The following is a 12,504-nucleotide window of genomic DNA, read 5'->3' as shown; positions in this document are numbered from 1 at the left end:
CTAATTGGTATCACTAGAAACATGGTGGTAAATGGCAAGTGGGAGGTGATTCTCTAACAGGTAACAAATATGCGGATGAAGTGATATTAACAAAAATCAAAGTAATACATCAGACTTGTTTTGTCACTTTGATCAATCAAGCCAGATGAAATGTCATGTCAACTATACTCTTAACTTAAAAAATATGTGTATAGGAAAAGGAAGTTTAAAAATAAAATAAAAAAAAGGTGTGTCAAAATTAGTGCGTTCATTTTGAGTTTAATTTAAAGTTCCTTTAACGCCACTAATTTTGTGATTAATGACCACCCCTTACTTGGAATGTCTGTACTGGAGGGAATTCCAGTTGCAACGCAGCAGATACATCCACATCACAATTTAGCAGTAATAAATTTAATAATGCATATATTTGTGGAGACTGGGCTCAAGTTGTATTTTACAATTTTAAAATAAAGTCCAGGATTTCACAAGTTACTTCATGTTAAAGATTAGATAGCTCTTAATATGAAAAGAAAAATGCATTGAGCTGTCACCAACGTCCTACAAATGCAATTATGCCATCTAGAGGCAGAAAAATGACCTCAACACAAATCAATCACACTCGCTTTTTATAGTACAGTATGGTTTTTTTTTTTATCTCAATTTTAGGAATTATTATGAAATTACTGTATCAAAAACTAAAGATGCAGCCATATTTTTATTAGTTTATCTTTTTTTTCACTTTTATGGTAATAAGAGTATGAAAATGTATTTTTTTTTTTAAATGTGCATTTTATTGTATCTTTAGAACAGACATACAATATATTTATTTGAGATTAATAGTGAATTAACTATTGAAGTTATGAGATTAATTACGATTAAAAATTTTAATCACCTGACACCCCTTTAAAAAATAAAAACAAAAAAAATTAAATCAATGAACCTCAGACCTAAGAATGTCGCTCAACTATCATTTGCCTTGGTAAAAAAACCAAAAAACCAAAACTAAAAATAGATTTTGGAAAGACAACAACCAACTTGGCAGAATTTCATGTGTCATAACAGCAGCTTTGTTGTTGTCCAGTCATCTAATACTAGAGGCTACCATCCCAAACACAAGACACACCAACAACACACGCTCCCTGCTTAGGTTTCCCCGCTCAGACTTTCTTGAGTTTCACACAGTGACTAAAAATACAGGAGTCAGCATGCCACGGCCGGACAGGACATGGAAAAAAGGCTGTCATATTCAGAGGAGAAGTCATGGAAAACGAGAGGATCCAATTCCACGACCACTGAAAAGCAACAAACCTACAGTATACGTGCGCGCGTCTGTCCAACAAATACTGTAGAAGCGATGGGCTATCATTGGTGCTCATTGCAGAAGAAAGATCATCATGCTGTGGATGTGTCATCCAGTCAGTGACTTGCCTGAGGGCACTTAAGCAGGGTAAATATTTGTTGACAGGAGTGCCTTGGGATTAGTATGGTTTTAGCCTTTAATACAACAATGAGCTTAATCCATGTACCGACTTTTGGTGTGCTAAATTGTCATAAAACCCGTCCTCCGCTCACTTAAAGTGGTGCAAATAATAAAATTATGAAAACATTTTGCAATTAGTTCTTGGCAGTACGGCATCTTAGTTTGGCTCCCTCTCGGTAGATTAAAAAGGTGAAGGTGATGACTGAAAAAAAAAAAAATCTGCATGTTCTGTCTATTTTTGTGAAAAATGTGGCCACGTAGCTACACAGACTGTCGCAAAAGATAGATTTCAACCCCACACTACAACTAAAAGATTTTACCCCTTCTATGTAATCATCCTGGACCTGGAGTATGTAACTGTCACCTCAGCTCTACAGACTTTATACGTTTTTCAACAATTTAAAAAAAAAAAAAAAAAAAAAAGTGTAAAGTGATTCTTCGTCACAATCTTCAATGTAGCGGCCCATCTTCTTCTTCCACTCTGAGGGCTAGATGATCAACCAGTCGGTCTACAAAGAGGTCCTTCTGTATTTGCTTTGGTCAAGTTTTGATTGGACAATGTAACTGCTCACAATGCCTTGAGCATCTGACAGTTACTGGCCGAGAACTATTTTCTAAACTCAAAGGCGTAATCAATCGGGACACGTTTTAAAATTGTGGAGAACATCAAGAAGGACGTCACGATGGAGCTGGAAGAATGTTTGAGTGCAGGAGAGTGTGGAGAAAAGGCTTGGAAAGTGTGTTTGACTTTAAAGGGATCACTTTGAATGGGGAAAACTTGAAGTTTGGATATGAAATATATCTTTTGTGACATTTGGAACTATTCTGATACACCTTGTATTCTATTTTTGCCATCAGGTCGGCAATATTGGGCTTGTAAGTATATTTCAAATCATTACACGGTGACCTCCCAAGATTAATCTGTTCTAAAAAGACAACTTGCTTAAAGAGGAAGTCAACCCAGAAAAAAATTCTTGACAGTAATGTGCTATGCAATCCCACTAGTCTAAATAAGTTTTTTTTTTTTTTGGTTTTCTGGTAATATTGCAAGAGGGGCATATGAGTTAAGTAGCAAAATACAGCAGTTTTTATCAATAGAAGGCGGTCATTTTGCCACTTGCTGTCGCATGAAAATGACATCACAGTTGCTTAGGTCTCAGGTAACAACCAATCACAGCTCAGCTTCAGAAAACAGGGGAGCTGTGATTTGTCATTGCCTGAGCCCTTAGCAACTGTGATGTCATCTTCAGTCGACAGCAGCTGGAAAAATCCAAGATGGATAAAAACTCATGGATTTTGCTGCATAGCTCATATTCCACAAATGTAATATTACTTAATCAGAATGTCATGTTTCGACTAGTGAGGTCACATATAACATATTACTGTATTGTCAAGAAATGTTCAAGGTTGACTTACCCTTTAATCCAAAAAGTAGTTTAAAATTCCCATTTATTAGTGTTAACATCTGTGATGACTTTGATGATGCACTAAAAAAAAATGTTTGATTTCATGGTTATTAGAATCACGTGTACCGAGAGGTAACGCCCCAAGAAAGTGTGTGTTAAACTGGAAATGGATGCACAACTGTGGAAAGTATGTAGTCTACTTGGACATTTGTAGTATGTCAGTATACCACCGCGTCACATCTCAGCACAACCAGCTGTGACGGTTTGCTAAACTTCAAACTCACCTTTATTTTGCCATTGGGCTGCAGTAGCTCTGTGACAGACACCTTATCCTGCTGCAGCCGTCTCTTCACAAGCTTGGAGCAGCAAACGTTGATGGCTCCCTGCACATGTGACGCATTGTACTCAGAAAAGGTCCTGCTGTCTATCACCAGCAAGCGCCCGGTTCCTCTCTGGATGAGGCTCGCCAGGCGCTTGATGTCCATGGTGCTTCGTTTCGTTGGCCCTTTCTCCCCTGCCATTTCGGAGGGGCGCCGTGGTCCCTTCTGGGCCGAAGGTGAGGGTGCGGATGAGGAGCAGCGCAGGAGGTGGAAGAGACGGGCAGAAGAAGGCGGGGTCAGAGGATGAATGGGATCATCGAGGCTGGTGTTGAGAGATTCATGCTGCCTGAGGAAAGAAAATACAATACTTAAGTGAGATTCACACGCCAGATTTAAATGACGTTTTATTGCCTTTTAAATTTGGTAGTCAACATTACAAAACTGACAGACACAACATACATGACCACCCCAGCAATTACTACATACATGTTTGTGTGTGAAGGTTGCTCATGAAACAGGAAGCGATGGTACGGGGAGTGAGATAAATTAAGCCGGGGGAATTTGGAGCACAGGTCTTGACATGAAGGATAGCCAGTGAGTTACTGTACGTGTGTGTGCACGCGCGCGTGCGCATGTTCATAAAATTGATGGACTGCCTCGTTCATTCTGTCACCGCTAATCACTTCTCTTGGTTGATGTTCACCTCAGCATTTGCGGATCAGAGAACAGCGCCGTTTGTGGGGGCAACGTCCAAGTACGCTAGGCTGCACACGGCCATCAGCAACTTGCGTACCGTTTGTTTGACAGAAATTACTCCATAGGTTCACGGGCACTTCCCTGACAACAACATGTCAGGCGGCTAGCGAGAAGGTCAGTTTGAATGCTGTGCTGGTTTATTCATACACAGGCACATGGTGTCATGAAATATGGATAGGCCTCCTCTCATTTACCCCTGAAGCCTAAATGGAAGTTTAGACCTCAGGTGAAAAGGGAGAGTAACGTGAGGCACAGGGCTACAAACAGGAAGGGGGTGCTTGGGGGGGCTAGCGGAGACTCAACAGCAAAGGGTTTCTCTTCAAGGTACAATTTAGCAAATGAAAGCAAAGCCACAGTGAAATAAATAATTGTCACATTGTGATGTAAAGTCAAGATCAAATGCAAAGCTACAAATACTACTTTTCGTATTGTGAAATATGTCACCATATTTCACAAGGTATCAGCTCAGAGAGTATCAAAACTGTTATTTTTATTTTGTTGGTAATGCTAGCACAAAAGGACAGTAGTGACAGCCAAGTGGAAAATATGTACAGTAATGACAACTACAGAACATTTTATAAATAGGTCACTGGTAGAGAACAACATTTAAATGTAGTTATTGTGACAGGAATGTGTATTGCATAATGGTGTATGGTACATGATATTATGTGATATTTGAGTTCTTTAATTTCACAAGTTACCTTACTTACTTTTTGAAGTTTAATGTTTAACATGTTACACGTTTAAAATAACCACATAAAATCAAAAAGAAGCTATCCAAGAACCACAACTGAAACTTCTTCAGGCATAGGTTAATCTACTTTGGCCTGGCTCCTCATTAAAATATTGGTAAAGCAGACAGTAATATGACAATAAATAAACATTATGCGAAAATAAATATTTGTAAATATGAACAAAAACTGGCACAAACATAAAAGGTCTTCTGATGAATGGTATATGGCAAAGATTAGATGCAACCAGCTTCCAGGGCTCGACACTAACTTTTGAACTGAATTGGTGCAACCCAAAAAAATTTGGTTGCATCCTTTTTTGGGAATGCAAAGCATGTCCATATTTGTTGATCTATAGTAGCATACTATCGTTTTGTATGACGTAAACAAATATTGACAGTGTCTGAAGATATGTTTGCAAAATATTTTACTGTAAAAAGATTTATTTTTTTTTTACAACAAACAGTGACTCACATAACAGGTCCAATATTTTAATATCATTTTAAAGGTAGACGTAACAAAACAAAACAAAAGCTTTGCATTTATGTGAACATTATTTTGTTCAACTGATAGGGCCCAGCTCTTAAAGTATGGGTAAAGTAGTTGTCACAAAATTATTTGCACAAATATATCCGTGATTTTCAGGTGTTCTCCAGATCCACAAATATATTCGCGATTTACACATGCCACGTTTTTTTTAAAGGGTAAGTCAACGTTAAACATTTCTTGACAATATGTTATAAATGACATTCCAAACATTAGTGTTGCTGTTGCTGCCTACTGTTTTTTGTTTAAAAATTTGAAATTTAAAATGGAAAACGAGCCTTTATCAGATATCCAAATTTATTATGTTTTTATGTAACATAAGTCAGGAAATAAAATACGACCATAATTTATTTCCCTTACGCTTGCTTTGCCTTGAAGACGGAAGATGTTCTACTTTTGCTGCCACTAGAAAGAGCAGCAGAAGACTTCCAGGTCAAGACATTGCAAGCTCCGAATGCATCCTATGTTATTTTGTAGCGCTCTGAATAACAGAACAGCACAACAGTGCAACCGGATGAAATTTTTACCAGCACACACTAAAAAGTTGGTCGCATTTGTGAAGTCTTGAGGCCTGACTTCAGATCCACAGCCAGAGAAAAGCATTTAAACTCATCTCATATCTTATGGTTACTATACACCTTGCTGCAAAGTCATTACACCCCCTGCTACAATGCAGCCTTCCCATCTCTTGTCATATCGCATAACTTACATGATGATGCAGAGCTCAACCAAGAAGCTAAAAACACTGCTTCCAAAGGTGAGTTTTTCTTGATTGCCTACTGCTGAGCACAACGTCTGATGTTGTGTAAATCTAATGGTTTTCTACTAGTGACCATCCTGCCTCCATCACATCTTAGCTTTTGTGCAGAAAACAGTGATAGGAGGAGTGGGCTGCTTTATACAAGGTGGACTGCATCGTTGCTAATATCATGCCTGTGTGCACAGTGAAGCCTGCTTATTTGGACGAGAGAGGGAAGAGCAAGAAGTAGAGGAAAGAGAAAAATAAGCTGATACAGAGACCAATCTGATCTAATTATTAGTGTCCTTCATTAAGTGTTACGGTAGAAAACACAAACCAAAACAAACGTGCTATTCAAACTAAAGGAGGCAAGAGTTAGCAGCTAGCTGGGAATTGGAAACTGACGAAAACATGCTGAGGCAAGATGGAGCATTAATGAGAGTTTGCAGGCCCGGAGCAGATTCTGCTGTTGCCATAGAGACAGTCCAGCTGGGGTGATGGAAGGGTGTAAGGAGGGTGATGGTACCGACAAATCATGCTAGCTCATCACCAAGCAATGTGCATTATTACTTGTTCTTTAGCCTCCCTTTCCCCTAGATGTTTACAGAGTATAGGTCGGAACATACATGTTTACAGGGTGGACACGGTTGCCAAGTCAGCATTGTAGTTACACCTTGAGAACAGGCAGAAGAACCAGAACAACTGGTTCATCTTTACTTTAATTAGCCCTTGTTGGCTAATTTGAATACCTAAACTTCCTGGCACAAAAATCCCTGACAGACATTAGCGCTAAAAGCACACGTTCTCTGTTTGACTTTGCCTTTAAACATGGATTCTATGGAATTGAAATCAAATAACCAACATGCTTTGACTGAATATCCTCATTCATCTATTTAATTGAATTTCTCAGGATACTGAATTGATTGCAATTGTTCTGTTCTGGTCGTCTTTGAAGATCATCTGAGCAGGCGTCATCACATCAGTTGATGCAAACAGGCTAGATAGGCCAGCTGGAGTTTCAATCCTAAGTTAGAGGCACCAACCAAGCATGGTATCCCTCTTTTTGGATGCAAAATGACAGTTGTTAAGATTCACTGGAGAGAGGCCCATGTCATCCCCCAAGTGAAATGCCATAATTATGTAAAACATCCTAAACTAAAGCTGCTACATTTTATAAATTACATATTGTTTTATTTTAAATACATTGTTCTACAAATCATGGTAATAGTCCAAATACTTCTGGACCAAATCCCAAGCAGTTTAAATTAAACTGTACAAATTTCACTGTAATGTTTATCTATTTCATCGATTAGTTTTGGTCCAGTCCAACCTCAAAAATGCTTTTAAAGTCATGTTTGAATTTCACTCTTCAAGTGGTAATCAAATAGCACAAGTTTTTTTTTTTTTTTTTTTTTAATGAAGTTAACTTTAGTAGAAGTCGATCAATACTACTGGTAAAATCTAAATATCACCATAGAAGGCACCAATGCAAAGAAAACAACTGGAGGTTAGCCAACGCTGATGTAACACCATCCAGGTTATTCATTAACTCGTGCACAACATTTCCTGTGGCCAGACTGTCGGATGACGTTAGCCGGTTCTTGGTTTCACAATAGTTGATGGTGAGGACCAGAACCACTTGTGAGGGTCTACTAGTCTTTATTGTACAGTCAAAATAAGTCCAGCCTTGTGACTGTTGATAATATTGTTTGGGAAACAAACCAAATAATTGTTTGCAATGAATTAACACTAAATCACATAGTATAAAACTAGAAGCAGATTATTTGATTGAAAGTGGTCATCTGTGTTGGTTGACTTAATATGAATGTGACTGTTAAAAAAAAAAAAAAAAAAAACATAAAAAAACAACATTTTGCTTTTGATCACTGAAATGTTTGCAATAGGAAACAAATGCTACTTTTCGTTAAATACATATAGGCCTATTGCATGCATAACAATTAATTGACACCTAGTCTGATTATTAAATTAAGTAAGAATTATTTTGATAATTGATTCATATTCTTAGTGTCTTTTTTTTTTATTTAAAAATGCCCAAATATTCGAGATTTCAGCTTCTCCACAGTAAATAATCTTGGATTTCTGTAGCTCTCCATAAATGCAGACTGAATACCTTCGACAATTTGAATCAAAACAAACATTTACAAACTGCTTTTACTTTTGAAAACAATGATCAGCATTTTTGCCTCCTGTTCTGACATATGGTTCATTTATTAATAAAAAAATAAATACATAAATAAATAAATAAATAATAAGCGACAGGATAATTAATTATCAAAATAATCATTATTGCAACTTGCAGCCCTAACATATATGTATATTAAATACAACTAAGATAAATAGATAGATAGATAGATAGATAGATAGATAGATAGATAGATAGATAGATAGATAGATAGATAGATAGATGTGGGCAGAGATGTATTAAGATAGCAAGGCATTTTGTTTGTGGTGATGGATTTCAGAAGCAAATATCTGCACTGCAACATGGCCATACTGACAGATGTTTCTGCATGTATGTTAATTATTTATAAACAATAGGCTGAATGCTCGTGTTGTGTTTGCAGTGGCACTTGCATTGGCTCCTGTCCATTTTGCAAATAAACCTGTGAGTCTGTTTCAAAATATTCCCTATCAACTATATGAATTCCAGAAGCTGTGGCTCAAAAACGGATCTACGCTACTTGAAGGCGTAAATTTCCGCAGCAAATGCTAATCATGACATTTGATATTGATTTACAATCCATCCTGTTCGCTATTCTAACGGCAAAGGGTGCATTCCTAATCCGCAACATTCGCCATCCGCAATACATGAACCATAGGCCTGTTTGACAACATAGTTTAAGGATAGGGGATTTGCGGCCATTGTAATAAATCGACCTTCACAAAATTCAGCATAGGTCGACTGAAGTTGCTATGATTTCCACCTCAGTAGACGTCTTTGTTAAGGGTTCAAATAGAGGGAACCGGTCGTGTGTTTGTTATGACGCGTGGTTATATCCGCATGCAAAATAACACGCCATTAACAGCTTCTAGTCAAAAGCATTTGTCTGGTCTAAAATAGGAAAGCTGGCGCTCTTACCTTGCAACCGGCGGCTGTTAATCGAATAATTTCTATCCAGCAATAAACGAGGCGATAATTTTGAGCGTGATTAATTCCCATCGAAGGAGACGCACGCACTGACAGTGGATGTGAGGAGGGAGGAGGGAAGGAGGGGTGTGTGTGTGTGAAGAGCACCTAGCTAACATGGCTAACTGGAGCTAGCATTGTGCTGTGCGACACAACACAACACACACGCACTTTACCTGGAGCTGCTGTCGGTGTCCTGCAGTCATTGAACGGCTTCTGTGCGATGGAGCGGGGGACACCGGCGGGGTCGTCATGAGTTTCGCCGCTCGTGGCCGCCAGTGTCCCGGTGCACAGCGCGGCTGACACGGGGTGACAGCGCCAGGAGCGAGTCGCACATGAAAGCGCGGCTTACCATTTAATTGTTTTGGTAAAAATAGAATAAATAAAATAAGAAATGATAGAAAATAAAGCGACTGATATGTTTTCCAGCCAACTAGCGATGTGTGTTGGTTAAAGGGGGTTGGGGGGTGGTAGTTACAAAAGGTACACTTTAGCACTTTCTTCAACTAAAGCAATGAGGTCATGGTTTAGTAGTCAAGGAGAAAAAAATAGGAAAATATGAGGTTTACGTCACCTCCAACCAATCAGCGCTTGCCGCTCGAGGGCTGAATGACGTCGGGGATACGGATTAAAGGGCCTGCCCGAATTTTTTTTCTTTTTTTTAAGGAGATAAGCGTTCTAGTGTGACGACTCCGAGTGTATTGTCTCCATCGGTGTTCTTTATTCCGTGACATAAGCTTACGTTGTAATTTGAAGACAAAAAACATAAAAAATTCCTCACTTGTCTTTGACTGTCATTCTGATCTAAGCACAAAACGACGCCTCCAAGGGGGGCCCCAAACCAAAATTTGACTATAATAACATTATTGACAATAATGAAAATTTAAATTTGATATATATATATATATATATATATATATATATATATATATATATATATATATATATATACATATATGCTACCACAAGAGCAGACTGTTTAATTCAAACAGTTTTCCAAGTAATAAATCACTAGTGTGATATTGCATATTAATGAGACCTACTGAAATTGACAATAATAAACCAATAACTAAGTTTGGAAGCTGCAATTTGTAACTATTTGGCTAAAAAGATCTTTACAATAACCTTGTTATTTGACCATTTATGACTGAAAAAGTTTTAAATTAATTAACCCCTTTCCAGTTCATACTCAACTCCTTCAAGCCTCTGGCCAATAGTTTTCAAGACAGGATTTGGGTTTGAATTTCCTGCCCTCTGTCTGATGTGATGTCATGTGCGCATTCTGTATGTGAAGAAGTGAAAATGCATGTGGCAGTAGCGATTCCAAATTCAATTTTCTGCATTCAGTGTCTTTCATTAAAAAAAATAAAATGATTTCATCCATCCATTTTCATAATCGCTTATTCCTCACAAGGGTCTATCACAGCTAGCTTCGGACAGTAGGCGGGGTACACCCTGAACTGGTTGCCAGCCAATCCAGGACTATTGATTTCAATAATATGTAAATATGAATGTTCTGTCCCATGGAGTTATCTTTTTCATATACATAATTGTAGGTCTAGTAATTGATAAGCATATTACATAGGCCGTGCCGTGCCTAACACAAAGCTACATGTTTTGTCACCATCTTTCTGCTACGGATACCCGAAGGAGAAGAACTTCGCAAACATATTCATTGGTGGTAAAGTCTCTCTGCAGAGGTAAGTAACATAGTGTGCTTCCAAATGCACACGCTTGGAACTTAGGATGTTGCATTCTACTAGTTCACCACTAGATGACGATAAATTCTACACATTGTCCCCTTAAAAGGGAAGTCAACCAATCACGGCTCAAAACAGGTGAACTGTGATTGGTCATTACTTGAACCCTGAGCAACTGTAATGTCATTTTCAGGCGACTATGTGGCAAAATGGCTTCCCGCCTGGATTTTGCTTCTTTACTCATTTCCCACAAACACAATATTAATCAGAATGCCGTGTTTAGACTCATGAGGCTGCATAGAATATATCTTTGGAAATACATTTTTGGGGTTTACTTCCCCTTAAAAATAATGGGAACAATAATCTCTCTCTGGCCCTATTTTACACCTCTAACTTAATTCCTTATGATTATTTCTAAACATGTCAAGGCACGACAAAGCTTACCAAACAGAGACTGTCGAGACAGAATGCATGAATGAGTAATGTGTCATCATTTTTCTATGAATGCAAAAAACATGTACTCTCACACACGCACTGCCGATCCTGGATGCAGCACGCAGCTCCATCGTGCTGATAGATTGTTGAACTCTGGTTCCCAACAAAAAGTTAAAATGAAGGAATTGGGACCAAAAAAAAACAAAACAAAACTGTAATGGTGATTCTTATGCGGACAGGTGCATTTCTGGCTCTGGAAAACCACCGCCAAAGTCTTCGTTCTCTCCAGGTCATTACAAAATACAGTACAACATCAAACCGGTAGCATTTTGTGTTTGGCAACTTTTCAACGTGAATAAGCCATGCTACCATAGTAGCAGTATTGGCTAACATCGGCTTGTACACACAGTAGGCTACACGTTGTACGTACAGCTGCTGTATGTTGCATGCACATTTGTAATGGGTTTATCTTTAGTCAGGGATGACATTACATTCAATCTCATCCAAGACTACACCTTTAAAAAACAAGGTACTTGAAGAGAAGGTGCCAAAATGGTAAGAAACAAATGAATAAAGTTGAATAATTAAGCGAAAAATAAAGTGAAAATGTGAACAGCAATAGTTGGGGGAAAAAAAAAAAAAAAAAGTCAAAACAAGCTACCTTAATTAACCAATTAACTTGTTTATATTGTTACTCTATAGCAGCATCAGACTGGTTAGCAGTTCACGGTTAGGGGCTTGGACCTTCCTGTGTGCAGTTTCTGCTGTACTCCCGCATTCCAACAACATTCATTTTAGTTTAATTGAAAACTCTCTCTCAATTTTTTCTTGAATACCTAAAAACGTGAATGTGAGTGTGAACGGTTGTGTATATGAGCCCTGCAGCTGGCAGGCGACCAGTTCAAGGTCCTGCTTCTTGCCCAATGTCAACTGCGATAATGCCCCAACTCACCCACTGTTAAGGTTCCGGTGCGACCGGAGAGTGGATCCCAGAATCACAGAATACAGAGGAGTAAGCGAGAGGTTTTATTCACCAAAACACGTGAATATGAACATAAAGCGCTGGACACAGCCAGGAAAAAGGTTAACAAAAGGTACTTGCAAATTGCAAGGAGGGAAATTAACACAACACAAAAAGGCCAGAAGGCTACAAACCGCAAACACAAGAAAGCAACAACTTATTATAGCTATGAAACACGCCACATAAAAGTGGGAACAAAAAGAGACGTAGCAAAACTTAGGTAGATGAAAATCGCAAATCTTG

The 12,504-nt window shown here is 38.4% G+C and overlaps 1 protein-coding gene across 2 annotated transcripts in view; it reads right to left on the bottom strand.

Annotated features, from left to right (window-relative positions):
- dusp8a (dual specificity phosphatase 8a) overlaps positions 1–9,662 on the bottom strand; it is a 46,016-nt gene extending 36,354 nt beyond the window's left edge. Inside the window, exons 1-2 of one of the 2 annotated variants that reach the window (XM_077516029.1) lie at positions 9,282–9,662; positions 3,150–3,531 (exon numbers count right to left, since the gene is read on the bottom strand). In XM_077516029.1, the coding sequence (XP_077372155.1) occupies positions 3,150–3,386 (237 nt within the window). In that variant the 5' untranslated portion in view covers positions 3,387–3,531; positions 9,282–9,662. Of the gene's footprint in view, positions 1–3,149; positions 3,532–9,057; positions 9,234–9,281 lie in introns of those variants that run through there. The other variant, XM_077516028.1, reaches the window with a different exon arrangement.
- Positions 9,663–12,504: the final 2,842 nt, after the last annotated feature.

Source organism: Festucalex cinctus, chromosome 3 (genome assembly GCF_051991245.1).
Source record: "Festucalex cinctus isolate MCC-2025b chromosome 3, RoL_Fcin_1.0, whole genome shotgun sequence".
In the NCBI taxonomy this organism is placed as follows: domain Eukaryota; kingdom Metazoa; phylum Chordata; class Actinopteri; order Syngnathiformes; family Syngnathidae; genus Festucalex; species Festucalex cinctus.
This window is presented reverse-complemented; position numbering and strand designations above follow the sequence as displayed.